The sequence below is a fragment of the Emys orbicularis genome, chromosome 2, assembly GCF_028017835.1.
Source record: "Emys orbicularis isolate rEmyOrb1 chromosome 2, rEmyOrb1.hap1, whole genome shotgun sequence".
NCBI classification, from domain to species: domain Eukaryota; kingdom Metazoa; phylum Chordata; order Testudines; family Emydidae; genus Emys; species Emys orbicularis.
This window is the reverse complement of record NC_088684.1, coordinates 80,106,408-80,125,634: the sequence shown is the minus strand read 5'-3', so window position 1 is coordinate 80,125,634 and position 19,227 is coordinate 80,106,408. Positions and strand designations below refer to the sequence as shown.

The 19,227-nt window shown below is 42.7% G+C and overlaps 1 protein-coding gene across 1 annotated transcript in view; it reads right to left on the bottom strand.

Moving 5' to 3' along the window:
• Positions 1 to 232: 232 nt before the first annotated feature.
• CHST9 (carbohydrate sulfotransferase 9) overlaps positions 233 to 19,227 on the bottom strand; it is a 113,045-nt gene continuing 94,050 nt past the window's right edge. The window contains exon 3 of the mRNA XM_065399985.1: positions 233 to 1,324. Coding sequence (XP_065256057.1) covers positions 233 to 1,324 — 1,092 coding nt within the window. The remainder of the gene's footprint in view (positions 1,325 to 19,227) is intronic.

The window sequence follows — 19,227 nt, the reverse complement described above, 5'->3', positions numbered from 1 at the left end:
CTTTTTTCAGACCTTTTAGTGCAAATTAGATAGTTTATAGGTCTCTTTTGTGCATTGCTCCTATAATTTTGTGTCAATTGGTGTCACTTTCATTTATAAAATCTCAACTAAGTCAAGACAATTACACTTAGCAGTTATATTTCTTCCACTCAGAGCTGTATGGTAATATTACAGTTGCTGGTTTGAGGCCAAAATTGTTAAATGTCTGATAGAATTTTAAAATCATTCAGAGCTATACAATTGGCATTGTATAATTAAACATTAAATAATCCAAGTAATAAAAATCATAGGTCAACTGTCTCTCTGTATCTGACAGCTCCTTTAAGTATTGTCTCACTACTTCCATATTTGTTCTTTCATCGGAGGAATGTCTGTCTTTGAAATTAGGAAACTTCAGCTCTGCTGGAGCACCTATCAATTGCAAAAAGTAATTGGCATCTTCCTCTAGAGTTTCGAATTTTCCTATGAAATCATAGTTGATGAGGCAGGGATAGCAGAGTCTACTAATCTGCTCCCAGTGTATGTCCATTCCTACTGGGCGCTGGGAATCTAACAAATACCGTACAAATTCTTTGAACTTCACGCCTGATCCGGTTTTCAGTGCCTCTTCATGTGCATTAAGTCTATATTTCTTAATAATTGCCTTTCCAAACACTGGGTGGTAGTAGCTGTTTGGATGTTCAAATTTATCCCTGAATGCAGACACCAATCTTTCCATGGGGTCACGTACAAATATGGTCTTGGTGTAGGTATTTAAACGTGTCTGTATCCCTTTTAAGTCATAACTGTCCAATTTCTTTAGATGCTTTCCGTAGTGCACGGCATCATGGCTAATACTGTATGCCGAAGAGGCAAGTCCATTGAGCACCATCAGAATCCTTTTCCAGTTGGAACAGCCTGCTTTAGGCACTTCACAGTATAAGATTTTGTGTCTATCCTCCACGTATATTCTGGATACCATACGCACTAGATGGGTTCTGAGCCGGTTCTCACTACTGTATTTTTTACAGAAGTCATAAAGAAAATATCTGCGTTTCTCTTGAGCTTCATCTATGTTTTTCCATCTGTCATCTTTGATTAAACTTTTATTTAAAGGGCGCATCACTGGTGGTAAATTCACTTGTTGTTTTAGAGAGGCTTTAGTCATCTTCTGCTGTTCAGATAATCGGCTCACCAAGGAGCTGGCTATCTCACCAAGAGGACTGGCTTTCTCCTGTGAATGTGTGCCCATGATTACAGTTGTCTGTCGCTTGTTGAGGTTAGCAGCAGCACTCTGATTTTTTGGTGCTGTGGCAAGCTCCTCTGGGTGCGGGAGCTTGGAATCCTGTAAACATTAAAAGAATGAAAATTTAAAGCATATTTCACCATTCACTTAAAGCATTATTATTGTGGCAAAAGCGGTAGAGGTATGAAAAATACATTTTGTGCTAGCAGCTCTATTGAGATGGGGAAGGAAACTCACAGAATAGGTTTACAGCCACTCTTAGATACATCTAATTTAGTTATGAGTTGGGTTAACTGATGAGAGCAATATATGCTTTTAAACTGAGCTTGTTAACACCAGATCCTCTTAACCACATGGGCTCCAGTAAGTCAGTCGAAATGAGTATCTTTTTGAGATTCAGAACAGCTGTACATAGGGAGGTTGATGCACCTGCCCAGCCCTGCTGGCTTTAACCATTAGGCCCCTTTCTGGTGTTAGCAACGTTGAGAGCCCTAGTGTAGACAAGCTTATAGTCACTGAAGCCACTTTAAACATTGGGTTTATTAGAGCTGCCCAGAGCAAGACTCGTCAGCACAGTGCTTAAAACGGTGTTAGCAGGTGGTGGGCTGACTACCAAGGGTACCTGAAGTTCCAAACACCGTTGGAATGGAACTCTGTGTAGCAGTGGTGACAAATGTTTAGAACATTTCCTAGCGCAGACAGGATTTAAGTGGCTGTGAGCAGTGACTCAGTGAAAGCTTAGGCAGATACTCTGAAAGGATTAGTGCAGCGGTTTCCAAACATTGTGCCTGAATTTTCAGCTTTATTGCTTCCCACGACCGCAGACAGCAGAAAGTGTGTCAATACAAAATGGCATCTTCCACACTGTGTGAATGGTGATACCACAGTGAATGGTGGCGAAACAATGGAATTTCTCAATAGAAGAGAACCACAACCATTGTGGAATATAGTGTTCTCTCAGAATACAGAGAAAGTAAATGCTTTTGGTCACAGTGGAAAAGTCTGTAATTTAAAAGATGCAATTTTGCATTGGAAATAGGGAAACACACCTAGCATGAGGTGCAGGTAGATGAATCTATATAACTAGTATTAAAGTTATGCAGTGATGCTAAAATAACTGGACACTGTGGGGTTACAAAACCCTTAACCAACCTCTGGGAGAATTTTATTTGATAAAACACAGAAACAACATAAAAATATGGTGCTTTTGGTGAAAGGAGTGTCCCCACTAAGGCAGTGAGGGGACTAACATCTTGGGGGAGAGGGTATCTCCAATGGGGAGCATGGTTATTGACGTTCTTGCTCATGCTTTTGCCTAAGATAGAGTCTGACTGACTAACAGTACCTGATGATTTCAGTGTTTTTCAAAACTCAATAAAGAGAGAAATCAAGAGGTGTAATGGTATCTCATGACTCCTCGTATCTGATCAGCAGCTGAGGAGCTAATGCTTTGGAAGAGGAACAAAGGAATTTGGATCATTTGGACTATATATACATATACAAAAATATGTTTGACAGCAAATTTGAATACCCTTAGATAAAGTATAAGAGTTTTAAGTAGTATGATGGAAAATCATATAGGGAAACTTTTTACAACTGGAGAACTGGCTTGTTTCCATCAAATCAAGAGAAAGGATAGACTTCCTGAGATGACTATAACCTTGCTATGGACTCTATTCAGTTCTGACTCAAGAAATGGTCCATTTGGGACCCAGAACCAAGATCAAAGTTATTCTTGAGGACACTCAAAGGAGCTTCAAGAAGAGGACAGGATTTCAACCTGGTTACCTCAGAAATTGAGAACACAAATGTAGGGACCAATGCTGAAGCGTTTGTGACAGGAGTGAATACTCCATTGGAGCAGGATGGGCTGAGCCATTCAGAGGAGCCTCAGGTAACACTTCACAAGAACAACTTACACGCAGCAGGAGTCACTTGAAAGTGGTCCCCTCTTAGTAAGCTGAGAAGAAGAAAAAGGCTCCAAACAGATATGGCGGTGAACAAAGACGGGGGGAAAATGATGACATTGGAAGTTCCGAGAACAAGAAAAGTGTTGTGTAAATATGTAAGCTTCTTTTTAATGCTTTGTTAATTTGATTTTCTTTTCCTGTTGTGTTCCATAGTGGATTATATTGTAGAGGTCAATAAATACTACTGTAAGCATCACGAATAATGAGTGGTTGCAGTGTTTGATGCTATAAACTCAAGGTAGTCAATAGGCAGACCATTGGCCAAATCTGGACTGCCAGATGCTTTTGAAAGGACCCCAAAATCTTTTTATTTATTTATTGTAATTATTGTCATTTATTTTTTATTATTTTCTCTGGAGTCTGGACCTTGACTATACCTGGGCCAAGAAAATTGGACCTTGACAAAAAATAATTGACTCTCCCTGCTATAAACTATACTTAAGAATGGGAATTAAGGGTGGGCGATTTTTAAAGGCACAAATGGCAGTTAAGCATCTAATTCCCAAGAAACTCTCCCCTGGAACTCACAGAAGAGATAAACAACCTCTGCATGTGTGATAAATGAAGTGGGGTAGCTCCCTTTTTCCCTTTTATGAACACCCAGCCAGACACTAAGCTATAAAGTCCCTCTTGGTCGCTGTTCTCTGCTTGCTTTACGTGTAAAGGGTTAACAAAGTCCCCCAGGTAAAAAAAGGGGCACCTGACCAAAAGAGCCAATGGGAAGGCTAGAACTCTTTAAAATTGGGAAAGAAGTTTTCCCTTTGTGTCTGTGATTGTTCTCCAGAGAATAGAGACACAGAGCAGCAATGCTGTAAGCAGCTTTAAGCCAGGTATGATCATAAGTCATCAGATCATACCTAAAACTACTTATCTGGAACTCCCAAATGTGTAAGTAGATTAGGAATGTTTAAAAAGACACGATTAGGGTTATTTCTGTTTATTTCTTATGACTAATGGACTCCTCTGTGCTAACCCCAGATGCTTTTGTTTGCTTGTAACCTTTAAGCTGAACCCCCAAGAAAGCTATTTTGGGTGCTTAAGTTTTGGAATTGCTCTTTTAAAATCTAGCAAAAGCCTAAATTCCAGATGTATTTTTTTCCTTTTTGTTTTTAATAAAATTTACCTTTTTTAAGAACAGGATTGGATTTTTGGTGTCCTAAGAAGTTTGTGCATGTTGTTTGATTAGCTGGTAGCAACAGCTAATTTCCTTTGTTTTCTTTCTCAGCTCTTCCCCAGGGGGTGGGGGTGAAAGGGCTTGAGGGCACCCCACAGGGAGGAATTCCCAAGTGTGCCTTCCTGTGTCCAAGGGTTTTTTTTGCATTTGGATGGTGGCAGTGTTTACCAAGCCAAGGTCAGAGAAAAGCTGTAACCTTGGGAGTTTAATACAAGCCTGGAGTGGCCAGTATTAATTTTTAAAATTCTTGTGGGCCCCCACCTTCTGTGCTCAAAGTGCCAGAGTGGGGATTCAGCCTTGACAGCATGTATACATAATTGAGTAATAAGCTGGGTTAATTGGTGAGAACAATAGATGCTTTTCAATTGGATGAACTGTGCTTAAGAGGGAAGTTACATCAAATGCTTTTTTTTAAAATTGCAAAATAGTAGTATACATGAAAGAGCTTCAAGCCACACGTGCTCCTCTTACCCTCTTCTCCCCTACCCTGTCCCTCTCATCTCCCTTCCCTTTTCTTTTCATGTAGCTTATCCCCATCTAACTAAACTTATCTTTAAAAAAATTGTGAAACTAACATGAAATTTGCAGCCAATACACTGTTCACTCTACATATGTGTTACACTCCTTCATCCACAATGTGCCTGTCTTGTCTATTTCGATTGTAAGCTCTTTGGGGCAGGGACCATTCACTACTCTGTGTTTGTACAGCACCTAGCACAATAGGGTCCCCTGTTGGTTTGCCCTTAGGTACTACTGTAGTATACATGATTAATAATAATACGATAATATTACCCATGCAACACTGGCAAATCTAGCTATTGTGGCTCTCATGGGGCTGGGAACATTGACTGAATGACAGTCCAGCCACATGCTCTTAAAGAACTTCTATGTTTTTGGGGCAGAGTTAGATCCATGTGAAATGGGATAGTGTTTGTGTGAGAAACCATTAGCTAGCTGGAGGTCAGAAAACTGCCACTTTCTGGAGTTCTGGGAGCTGCAAGTTTTGCTGCTGCTTTTTTTGTTTGATATTCATTTGTTTACAATGCAACAACAGGAACTATGTACATATTCCAAATAAAAGTAGATTGGGAAAGAATAGTCTAAGTTTTTGTCCACCCATTTCTCTGTCAGGAAGGAAATAATTCATTCCTGGAGTGAAAATCTTTCCTGGGCTCTTTGAAGCCAGGACATTATGATCAAGTTTTTCAAAAGCAACCAGTGATTTTGAGTGCTTAAATTTTTGGGTGCCCAGACACTCGCCTCAAAAATGTGAGCACCCACCACAGAAAATGCTGAGCGCCCACCCTCGGCAGATCATGCTCCGTCAGTGTGTCTTGAATTGAGCACCCAAAAAGTGAGAGACCTCAAATCACTGGCCACTGTTGACAATCTTGGCCATTATCTGCATTTATAAAACACAAGCCTTTGGGTGCAATTATAGTTTTTTAAAACGTTACTTTAAAAACCTGCCAACAATAGTCAGCAAGCAGAAAATCCCCAGATTAGTCACTAGCTACAATGTTTTCGGAAGTCTGGTATCTCCCTACGGACATGAGAGCTACTGCTTCACTGTTCCTGGATGGTCAAAAAAAACTTGGACTCTAATAGAATGTGAAAAGAAATGAGTTCCAAAATCACTGTGGAGAGCAGAGAGTCTCTTGTCGAGATGTTTTGACAACTTGTGCTACAGGTTGTGTGCAACTCATCTGACAATTACAGTTAATTGAAGTGTTGCCTCCTAAGCCAGTAGCTGCGCAGTCTCTCTCATTACTCACGTGTGTTATTTGACGCATTTGAAAGGAAGTTGTGGAGTGGCCATGTGTCTGATTTCTGTGGTAATGCAGAACAGTAGATCTAACTAACCCTTGTTTCCCTTTCGCTAACCAGACAAAGAGAGAGATTTTAAAAATAGCTTAACTAAATACAAAGGGAAGGAATTTAACATGGTCACAGTAAGGTATTTGGCTACCTGCCATTCAGTGAATGTGCTGAACAAAAGGAATTTTGGGGGTGGCTGGATTGGTGCATGTAGTTTTTCCTCATCTTTTTATTCTTTTAAATACCCCACTCCTCACTCATTGACAAAATGGTTTCTCCTTACTGTAATAGCAATAAGCTGCAAAGACCCACATTCATGCACATGATGCTGTCCTTCCTCTCAGTGCCTTCACAAACCACTGGGTGGAAGAGATAGAAAGACTAATGCTAAGAATGGTTAAAATCCATCCAATTATGTGATGTGGTAGTTATAGAATACACTAGGAGGATCCCATCTCAACTGTTCTCAATTATAGCATCCTGCCATGCAAAAAATATAATGATGTCTTGGGAAGGGTGATATTCCAGAGCCTGATTTTCAAAAATGTAATGATCTGTAATACAGACACCATTGTGCCTCAAACATTTTAGTGCTGGATCTTGATCTATTAACAGGAATAGTAAAATTAAGAGCCCAACAGACAGAGTGGATCTGAGTTTGGGAAAGATAGAGGGGGAAAGAAACTGTTGTGTAGTGTTCTTCTGCACTGCTAAATAACAACAATTCTGGGGTCAATAAAGTGGTTTTTTGGTTGTCAAAATCTAGCTACAGTATCATGTCATACACCAGGGGTAGGCAACCTTTCAGAAGTGGTGTGCCTAGTCTTCATTTATTCACTTTAATTTAAGGTTTCGCGTGCCGGTAATACATTTTAACATTTTTTAGAAGGTCTCTCTCTATAAGTTTATATTATATAACTAAACTATTGTTGTATGTAAAGTAAACAAGGTTTTCAAAATGTTTAAGAATCTTCATTTAAAATTAAATTAAAATGCTGATCTTACGCTGCCAGCCTGCTCAGCCCGCTTCCAGCCTGGGGTTCTGTTCACCTAGGCTGGCAGCGGGTTGAGCGGGGCCTGCGGCCAGGACGCCGGCTGGCAAGGGGCTGGCAGCTGAGACCCCAGACCTGGGGGGGGGGGTGTTCAGGGGTCAGGGCAGAGGGCTGGGTGTGTGTGTGGGGGGGTTCAGGGGTCAGGGCAGAGGGCTGGGGGTGTGTGGGGGGTGTAGGACAGAAGGCTGGGTGTGCATGGGGGTTCAGGGGTCAGGGCAGAGGGCTGGGGGTGTGTGGGGGTTCAGGGCAGAAGGCTGTGTGTGGGGGGGGTTCAGGGATCAGGGCAGAGGGCTGGGGTGCTCGGCTTGTGGGGGTGCTCCCAGCCCCCTGCCCTGAGCAGCTCAGGGCAGGGGGCTGGAAGGGATATGCCCTGTTCCACCCCCTTCCCCAAGGCCCCATCCCTACCTCTTCTCTGCCTCCTCTATGGAGCAGCGAGCACGCTGCCACTCGTCCCCCTCCCCCTCGCAAGGGCCATCAGCTGATCGGTGGCTGGGAGAGGGAGGGGGGAGGAGGGGCAGGAAAGCACCACGCTGGGGGAAGAAGCGGGGGAGGGGGGAAGCTTGGCTGCCGCAGGACCAAGCTTCTGCCTCCTGCCCCCACAGGGGAGAGCGGTGGGCGGGGGGGGGGAGAGCTGAGTGGGGCTGGGGGCCGGGACCGCGGCAGCCAGCAGCATGCCAGTCAAAATCGGCTTGTGTGCCGTGTTTGGCATGCATGCCATAGGTTGCCGACCCCTGTCGTACACCATCACACTCTCCTCCTGAAATGTTCTTTCATCATCAGCTTGAGCTGACTGCATGAGTAACCTGGGAGTAAATTTTACTGTACGTCTGTGGTACCTGCATCTGCTTATCATAGGGTAGAGTTAGCCCATATCTCTGGCCAAGAGAATGGGACAATCTACTGGTGCTATATCTCTGAACTGCCAGTAAGTCTGTTCTGCAAGTACTTAATCAGTTATTTTTGTGCATCCAACATTACATTGCACCACTTATGATCAGAGTTGGCTAGAAAACATCTCTCAAAATGAAACTGATAAAAATCAGAAAGTATCGAAAATTTGTTTGCATTTTCTAATCAGCTCTATTTCTAAGGAGGCTTGTGTTCACCAAGCTCAACACTCCTGCAGAGTTGTACCGGGGACTTAGAAAAAAGAAATCAAGTTAGGTAGTGCATATTCCTAGAAGTGTAGTTATTGCAGAGAAAAAATCAGTGACACGATTGAAGTAGGAGCTACAGTATAATGCGAGGTTGGAAAACTAACAGATGGAGCTAATATATGCTTCCAATGGGGGGCGGGGAGGGGACTGGTTAGGTCACTGAGTTATTGCACACTCTTCTTTGCCTGGGTTCTAAACCTGATGTAGGTCACAGGTAAAAATTAGTTTGGTAGTTTTTTCCCAGTATTCATTGATTTAAATCATGAAATGACCACATAATTTGGCACAATTAGACGTCTCTCCTCAGAAAAGGCTCAGGATTGTGATAGCCAGGGTCAGAATTAAGATGCATTAGCAGCGGTATGTGGAGGGCTTGCATAGCACCTGCCTCCAACATATCAGACTGAAGCCACTGCTATTATAGACACGTAGAAATAAGTTCTATAAGCCTGCTAAGAGTAGTGGCTATTCACAGTCTTTTGGCACCAGGACAATATTTGCCAAGAATAACTGGCAATGGTCCGAGAACAATTATTACAACAGACCCAATAAATAAATATACACATTCCTCATATAGAAATTCTGCAGTCTAGCGTTAGTGAGCTTAAACAAATCCCTATAACAGCTCTTGAAAGAGACTGACTAACCTACAAAGAGTTGGTCACAGATGTAAGGTAAAAGATTGCTACTCTTTGGTATCTTATTAACTTCACTTACTTATAGTTTATTAAGGGTAAGTCTCTGACAATACTCATTTAAAAAAGCACAGGATGAAAACTACTGGCTCGTGCATTCTATATATAAATCAAAGGCTGCACTGACAGGAAGGGGAACCGGTGGTACTCTTCTCTCAAGGTTTCAGAGTAGCAGCTGTGTTAGTCTGTATCCGCAAAAAGAACAGGAGTACTTGTGGCACCTTAGAGACTAACAAATTTATTTGAGCATAAGCTTTCGTGGGCTACGAAAGCTTATGCTCAAACAAATTTGTTAGTCTCTAAGGTGCCACAAGTACTCCTGTTCTTCTCTCAAGCTTCACCAAGCCCACACATGTCCTGACACCTTCCCTAGCCATGTCCCTGGTCAGCCCTTCCCTTCTGTCCTCTTCTCATCCCCTCTGGTTATACCTCTCAGTCATTTGTTAGTGAGGCTCTCTTTCTGCCAGTCTTCCCTGGAATCCTAAGTTTTCCAAAAACTCTGCTTACAAATTCAAAGGGGAATAGCCACCAATGTACCAAACTGTGTTTTAGAGAGGAACGCTTTTGTTTCACATTTCTGTGGACAGACGCCAAGTGGAAGGGACTTGAAATAGGATGCTGCGCCTTTCTTGTCTAGGTCACTTTTTCTAACCTGGCACAGGGATGCGTTGTGGAAATGCTCTTCCCATTCGACAGCTTCCAGGGGTCTGTATAAAATGAGCTAGTGGTTTCAATCCAGAGGGAGGAAAGATGGTTTGTGGTTAAGACTGGTACTCAAGAGATCTGGGTTTAATTCCCACCTTTGCCGCAGCTATAAAATGGGGATGATACCATCTACCTCACAGCAGTGTTGTATTCATTAGTACAGCACTCAGATACTACAGTGGCAGTAAGGAGATAAGAATATAGGAACTGGGTGGCAATATCACAGAATCCTCCATTATAATATATATTAATTGGTATCTTTGTTGGCACTCCTCGGCAGAAGCACCAGCATCAATGAATCAACATGCGAAATCTCCTCTCTCATCTCTAGAGGTTGTCCTCTAGATCAGAGATGAGGCATCTAGTCTAAGTAAATTTGTTCTCCTGTTGCTTGGACTGTTCCTATTCTGTAAATGGAAGAGGGCTTAAATGAATATTAAGTAATACCAAATTCCCGTTCAAAAAGATTTTTCAAAAGATGGATTTGGGGTGTGGGGTGCAGACACCTTTGCACAGTTACAAGGGACGGTAGTTTGAATTTTCTATAACTTTAGCACGGTAATTCAGATGCTGGCACCCCCGTTGGTATCTGTTTCAGGTTCCTGAGAAAAACAAAGCAGAGCAGCCACAAAATGGGCATGGGGGTGAAGAGTAGATAGTGTTTGATACATTTATTTAAAACACTGATAAGGTTTCCCGATATTTCCCATGATAAGATCCTGTTTGCAGTTGCTTATAACTTCACCAGACTAACCATTTGGGCTGGTATTTTCCATGCTAGGTGTGTGCCTCAGGGTGAATGTTGAGTAATTTCAACCAAAACTGTTCAGACGCTTCTGAGAACAAGGTTAAAATACACTGTTTTGCCCACGTTAAAAAAATCTCGCAATCTTGTGTTTGAAAAGCTCTAGCACCCCCATGCTTTGGAGCAGGGACTTGAAATTTGGCAAGGAGGTGCTCTTTGGGTCAAGGATGCACATTTTGCTATCTCTGTGAAAATCCACCCAAAGTTGACCAAATTATAAGCCTCTGAAAAACTGCAGTTTGCATATGCTCAAAGGAAACTTGCTAGAGTTTAACAGCTAAATTCCACAAAGATTCCATCCACTATAGCATGCACCTGCCTGGGGCTGAGCAGGTGGTCACTAACTTTGTTTTCATTTTCTTGGTGCCCAACTTCAGACCCTGGGGTCTGATTTGCAGATGTGCTGGGCACTCACAGCTGCGATTGAAGTCAATGGGAGCTGCACTTTGAATGCATAAAATGCTATATAATGAAAAGCACTCTGAAAACTTAGATCCCAGGCATTTCAAATTGGGCACCCAGAATTAGTGGATACTTTGGACTTCAATTACTCTGTACTTCAGTTCCCCATTTTACAGAGGTGAAGATAAATTCATTTGTGAAGCACTCAGTTTCCATAGTGACAAGCACCATAAAAAAAACCCCATGAGGAAATTAATAACTCTGTCTTCAGAGTCGGGTTTGAACAGAGTGCAGTAAATAAGGTATGGGAGCACACCTTAAACAATGAGTAGAAAACAAAATAATGAATAGCTGCTTATTAAATGAGCACCATCTGTTCTGTGCATTGAATGAGGTAGGGATACTATGGAAACAATAGTATGCGATCATGTAATTAAAGACTTTATCATAATGCATTTGCAAAAGCGAGCCAAATTAAGGTTGCCGGAGCAACCTTAATTCTGGCATTTCCTAAATGAGTGCTTGACTTTGCATCCTTAATTTCTTTTTAACATAGTTTTTGTGTGTGTAATATCATCATATTTGGCCTGCTAAACCCAAGGTTGTGAGTTCAATCCTTGAGGGGGCCATTTAGGGAACAGGGGTAAAAATCTGTCTGGGGATTGGTCCTGCTTTGAGCACGGGGTTGGACTAGATGACCTCCTGAGGTCCCTTCCAACCCTGATATTCTATACAATCTATATATTGTCAAAATACAATGTAGCAAATACAATTCTGACTAAGTCTGTTACAAGTGGTTCAGAACTATTTCTGTAACATTTGTATTACTCGACCAGAATTTTCTGATATCAGGATGCTGCCAACTAATAGGAAGTGATATTTCTGACAAATGTCACAATTTTACAAAAAACCCCAGCTATTTCAGTATCTGCAATATTCTGCCTTGTATTTCTCTATGCTCATTATCCGAAATACAGATACTGGCTCACATCAAACCTGATCCACTAATCCAATACAACCAGCAAGCTTTTGCATATGATCACTATATGTCAAATTACCATCGTGATTCTCACACCACCAGCATACATCACTATCCAGTAAACCACATCTGAATCAGTGCAAAAGAGTCCCATTAGTTCTGTGTATGATTTTAGCTTGTTGCATTTTCATTTCAGACTCACTAGTAGGTCAATATATTTGACCAGCGTTGTTTATCAAACTTGCATTCTTATCTCTATACAAGGCTAAAATCCATAAGCAGAGGAAAGTAGCCTAAGCAACATCAAATGAAATTTTGACACCAGATAAGAGGATGATTTGAGTTTCATTATGGAAAAGACTATAGAGATGACTCTAGTGCTCTAGGCAAGCAAAAATATTTGTATGTCTACAATGCAGTAGTTGGCATACAGCGCACACCCCTATAATATGTAAATAAGGACCTTAGATCTTAGGAAAGCATACATTTTTAGGCAATCTTGAGTCAGGAAGCTTAGTATGTTACACATTAATCTTTTATTTGAGCAAAACAGATGAGATTAATATGTAATCTCTCTTTTTTCTGTGTAGATAATTTTACTTGCCTTTGTGCTTTAAGCTACGGATGGCTCCTATTTGTTGATAAATGTATTTCTGGAAGTCATTTACTCTCAGGTACACTGTACTTAGGGTTAAGAAATAACCTTTACAATACTGGTCATATTAGGAAAAATAAAAACAAACCCCAAAACAAAAATAAGTGTTGTCTCTTTGTCTTACATGTTCATAACTCAAAGCAGGCAGGTATTTTTTCATCCCATTTTACTTTAAAAGCAGCTAACTATTTTTCACAGACACACTTTAACCCATCTAGTATTTTAGAAAAACACTGGATAATAATTCAGTATATAACAACATTTCATAACTGTATCAATATCAAATAAATTTAAAAACAGAGCCTAATTTCTAAATATTAACATCTGAACAATACATCCAAACCCCAGATTTCGGCACTCAGACAGGCTCTTCTCTGTCTAAATTGACAATAAATGTACCTAAGTGATGTTCTGAATGTCCACATGTGGGATTTGGATGTCCTATTAGGTCACCTGTGTTTAAAAACTGGGCCCATAATGCATAAAGTATGGTGAAACAGCCTAATTGTAGCCATGTGGGATTTGAATCAGGTCCTAAATCATCTTCATCAGTCTTTCTAAGAGCATATTTTAGGCTGTGAACATTAGGGCAACAAAAAAGCAAAAGTATATAAAATGGGGGGGAAGGGAGAAGCTCTTCTGAGAAGAGAGGCACATAATGTAATGCAACAGCTTTATGAACACAGCAATATTTTCCACATTAGTTGAGGATGTGGTAAGTTCCACAGGGATCTTTTCCTGATAAACGGAGACCATTCCATTCTTATCTGCAGGTAAACACACTTATCTATCTGCAGAAACAAGACATTCTGTTCTTTTAGAAATAGCACTAAGAGGTTCAAATGAAGAATATTGAAATAAATTCAGCAATGACAAATTCCACTCCCCCCCAATTGCTTTGAAAGAGAGTAAGTTCTCTAGAGGTCTCAAAGCATATACATTTTCTGTCAATCACACTTTGTGTTTCAGTAAAGTTGGATGACTTTATCTTTAAATAAAAAAAAATGTAAAAAAAGATAAATAAGATTGTATGGGAACCCAGGCTGGCAAGGAGCCCAAACACATCTCTGGCTATATGCAGTCTTACACCGAGAAATTCATACTAACACTTATTATTTACCCATACACAGTGCTACACATCTTTAACGTGCTGTACAAACATGAGCTAGAAAAATCACAACCCCTCTTTGAGGCAGAAATATTATTAGATAGAATGGTGTTATGGTTAAGCCACAGGACTAGGCCACTTTCATTGCACAATGAAGAGAATACCATATCCACATTACACACAGTTTTCTTCAGTGAAGGATTGTTCTAAACTCAGAATGGATAGGATAGTTGTACAGCCAAGTCATATCACTTCATAGAATCATAGAATATCAGGGTTGGATGGGACCTCAGGAAATCATCTAGTCCAGGGGTCTCAAACACGTGGCCCACAGGCCGCATGTGGCCCGCAGGGCTATTTCCTGCAGACCGCCACCCCCCGACCTACCTCCAGGCCAGGGGTGGGCAAACTACACCCACGGGATTGCCCCCCTCGAGCCCCGTGCCACTCCCTGAAGCAGCTGGCATCACGTCCCTGCAGCTGGGGGGAGGGCTCCATGTGTTGCCCTGGTTTCCAGGCACCGCCCCCAGGGCCGGCTCCAGGCACCAGCCCACCAAGCTTGTGCTTGGGGCGGCACCTGGAGGGGGGCGGCGCAGTGCTCCGGCTCCGGCCGCCGGGGAGAGCGGAGCCCCGGCCGGGCACTCCGCCCTCCCCCCGGTGCTCTGGCCGCCGGGGAGAGCGGAGCCCCAGCCGGGCACTCCGCCCTCCTCCCAGGGCTCCGGCCGCCGCCCCCCCCCCCGCGCTGGGGAGGGGGCGGCCGGAGGCTTTTTTGCCTGGGGCGGCAAAAAAGCCAGAGCCGGCCCTGACCGCCCCCCCCCAGCTCCCATTGGCCGGGAACGGGGAACTGCGGCCAATGGGAGCTCTGGGGGAGGTACCTGGAGGAGCAGCAAGCAGAGCCCTGCATCCTCCTCCCCCAGGGGCCGCAGGGACATGGTTCCAACTGCTTGCCGGGCTGGGGCAGGTAGCCTGCCCCGGCCCCGGTGTGCGCCGCTGCCACCCCAGAGCCCGAAACCCTCCTGTACCCCACCCCCAACTCCCTGCCCTGAGCCCTCTGCCACACCCTGCACCTCAACTCACTGCCCTGAGCCCCCACCACACCCCGCCTGCCCCCTCTGGGGGCAGGGAGGGGGCAGAGTTGGGGTGGGGACTTCAGGGAAGGGGTTGGAATGGGGGCAGGGCCTCATGGAAGGGTGGAGTGGGGGCAGGGCCAGGGGCAGCGAGGGGAGGGGGTGTCAGTGATGTGGCCCTCAGGCCAATGAACTAGTCCTCATGTGGCCCTCCTGGTCATTTGAGTTTGAGACCCCTGATCTAGTCCAACCCCCTGCTCAAAGCAGGACAAATTCCCAGACAATTTATTATTATTATTATTATTATTTTTTTTTTTTACCCCAGTTCCCTAAATGGCCCCCTCAAGGATTCAACTCACAACCCTGGGTTTAGCAGGCCAATGTTCAAACCACTGAGCTATCCCTCCCCCCAGCTTTGACCAAATTGGAAGAAAGAGGATGATACATGCAGGGGTATTAGAATTCTGTCTACAGGTTTGGTCTTTTTCCAGGGCAGAACTAGCCTACCTTGCCAGGCACTGTGTACATTCAAGTGCAGTGGAGAAAATGGTGCACAGGGAAACAAAATAATGGTTAAGTTGATTTAGAGGACTAACAGTACTGGCTCTGATGTAGTGCTGAGTTCTGTCGCAGACATATCCTCAAGCCCCTACTTTTTGGGGAATTAAGTAAGTAGCAATGAATAATGTGGACTCAAAGTTGGGATGTCAACTACATAACTACAGGAATAATAGTGCAGTACCAAAACCACAGTAGCTTCATTTCCATATGGGAGGACATGGATTCAGTTTTTTCTAAATGGGTTTCAAACAAAGGTAGAGAAAAAGAAAAAAACCGAGGAAGATCAGAGCAGTGAGTTTGGAGATGCAAGAAATCTGGACTAAACTGGAAAGGGTCAATCTCACAAAATATCATATGTAATGAACTTATAATAGTTCACAGAAAAACTTCATATTTAGTCTAACTCTGCAAACACTCTGAGAGTGAAGGATGGGACATGCAGGACTAGATGCCCAAGGACTGACTTGAACACACATTTTAACAGGCAGGATGTAAAATATTTCTTATACAGGGTTATTATCACTGTTACTAAAAGTAGGTCTTAAGTGCGAGGAGTATTCTGTCTCTGTTGTAGGAGCAGCAGTGATCTGTATGCTCTGTATGACTATGCTATGTATAACCTGTATGCTCAAAAGGTCTGTTACACTAACCCCCCTCACCCTTTTGTCTCCTCTCCCTCTTTGAATACCTGTGAAGTGGCTTTCCAGCTGAAGAGTTATAAAAATACCATGGTTATAGTGTCGCGACAAAGTCTGTGTTCAGTGTTCCATGTTCTGTGTCTGTCTCTGGTGGGTCTCCTGTGCTAGCATTGGGTCCAGAGAGAGAGGGGATACTACACTAGACAGGGTAAATGCCTTTTCCTCGCTCTACTTTCCCCAACGCCAACCAAATTATCAATCACATTCACCTCTGTCCAAAAGACGTTGGTCCCCAATGCATCAGGTTTATTTTTTGTTAGGTTCTCTAATAATCATTTTGTTGTTGAGTTTTGTTATTAATACATTTGTATTGTTAGTTACATTTTCTTGTATTGTTAATTCCACTTTCCTCTATGTACCCTGGTTCTACTTCCCCAAGCCCTGAAGGGTAGCTCATGGGCCCCCATAAACTACAACTAAATGTTATTTTAAGTATCAGCAATTTCACCAAGTTCTCTGTTACTATGTACCTTCCAAATCAGTTTAATGTTGCATAACAACTGTGGTACTCCTACAAATCTTATTTCTTGTGTACTTAAGGGTTAGGGTTGCCTTTTATTGTTTGATGGCTATTGCAGCATCAAACTTGGCCTCATTTTGTTTGTCAATGTACCCAATTATTGTAATAGTGATAGTTTTATTGTATTCCCAATTATTATGATTGTGATTGTTTGCATTTGTGTTTATGACAGGTTTCAGAGTAGCAGCCGTGTTAGTCTGTATCCGCAAAAAGAACAGGAGTACTTGTGGCACCTTAGAGACTAACAAATTTATTAGAGCATAAGCTTATGCATCCGAAGAAGTGGGCTGTAGCCCACGAAAGCTTATGCTCTAATAAATTTGTTAGTCTCTAAGGTGCCACAAGTACTCCTGTTCTATTTGTGTTTATGTTATATCTGGTGTTTAGTCAGTTGTAATGGTTTTAGTTATATTCACCTGGTTATGATTGTTTGGTTTGCCTGCAACAGATCACCTGTGCCCTAGAACGACGACTACTGTAATGATCATAGATCAAGGGGCGGAGTGTTGTAGGAGCAGCAGTGATCTGTATGCTATGTATAACCTGTATGCTCAAAAGGTCTGTTACACTTTCCCCCCCTCTTTTGTCTCCTCTCCCTCTTTGAATACCTGTGAAGTCTCCCCCTCCCTCCTGAAATGCTTGGGTTGGTTGAACAGCTGGAAGATCAGAAGAGCTCCCAGGTAGACAAGGTGTCTGGGACTCTAATTAGGCAGCACTCATACACCCAATGCATGGACACTGCCCGAGGTGGAGTGTGACCAACCAGACACGGCCAAGTCATCTCTAGTTGCAGGCCATGAGGAGCAGGTCCTTAAAAGGGGAAGTGGCCATGTGCTCAGGTGTGCACTCACAAGCTTGTACCTCCCGTGAAGGCCCTTCACCCGGATCGCCTGGCCAGTGGTTCGCCGCATTGCATTCCATTGTGCCTCGGGAAGACTTACCTTCATCGCACCATCCATTGCTGCACTCTGGGACACTTACCTTGAAGGATCCTGACATCTCCAGTGCCGTGCCTGTCCTGGTAGCGTGAGTATGCGAGTGTGAGTGTGACCCCCCCCCGTTCCCCTTCTTTTGAGCTTAGCTATCAATATAATAAATGTGCTGCTTTCTGCCAAACTCTGGTGGGTCACTAGTCCTCCCTAAGCTTACTAGTTGGCCCAATTTCGGGTAACAGTCTCCTTTCCTTTTCCCCAGTGGTACTTAACACATATCTTGGCTTCTGGGGCTGTACACAGACACCAGGATGTAAGTTAAGGTTGCTAAGGTAGTATAGAGTAGGGTACACAAAAGCAGAAAGCAAAATATTTATGGGTGACTCACTGCTGTGGAAGGATCTTGGAAGTGGCAATGCTAAAAAAACAAAACAAATATGGACAAAAAGAGATGGCTGAGAAAGCCAGCAGCTGGCTGAAGATCAAGTGGAACAAGAGTCAGTGAAGGTGGCAAACTGTAGACAAATATTTTGTCTGGAGGAGGATGGCGCCTTGATTTTACATTTATACATATTTCACCAAAATTTGCTTAAAAACTAGAGAGCGCTAATGACGATGTAGAAAATATAGAAATCCATGACTGGGGTTGATTGCAATGGACTTCTCAGGCTATAAGTGTGGTTAGTATTTGGACATAGCTGTCAAAAATTCATCATTGTTCAGTCAGAATTTAACCAAGCAGGAGCTCACTGAAGGAGGAAGCAGCTTTGTAGCTTTTTGACCCTATTCCCCATTCTTGTCTGCTCTTCAATCATCCTGGCCTTGTTATGACCCCCCCCATTTCACACACTTGTCCCTCCCGGATTCTAATTTAATTCCATCACACATTAACATTCCACAGAATCAGTTCTTCTTCCCTAAAAGTTCTGGGCCAGATCCTCAGCCAGTTAAAATTACTATTGCTGCATTGACTTCAAGAGAACTGCACCAATTTACATCAGCTGAGGATCTGGCCATGCATGTGAAATCTTTTACACTGTTCTGAAAACAAACAGAATCTTTCTGCAAGTGTCATGCCATCAGAATCCATTCCATTTTAACCTTTTTAAAATCAAAGTGACACTTCTTCGAATCAAACCACATTCATGCTGATAGTCTACATTTTTTCAAAGGGGTTTAAAAATAAGATTGTAAATTCAAAATGAATCTTCTCCAGTTTATTCTTGGAAATCTTCAAAGGGAATTAATATAGAACAGGACACCAGCAGCTCCATTAGTGGCGGAACTACCATTAAGTGGATACATACTTGGTTAAACAACCGCAAACAAAGAGTAACTATTAATGGAATGATGTCAGACTGGAAGGAGGTCTCAAGGGGGGTTCCACAGGGATCTGTTCTGGGTCCATTGTTATTTAACATCTTTATTAATGACCTGGATGTAGGTATAGAGAGCATATTGATCAAATGTCCAGATGACACACAGCTACTCCAAACACTTTGGAGAATAGAGCTAAAATTCAAAGGAATCTTGATAAATTGGATAACTGGTCTATAGACTACAAAATGAAATTAAACAAAGACAAATGTAAGGTGCTACATTTAGGGAAGAAAAACCAATTTCACACAGAATGGGGGTTAGCTGGCTTGGCAGCAGCACTGCTGAGAAGGATCTGGGACTTGTGGATCACAACCTCAACATGAG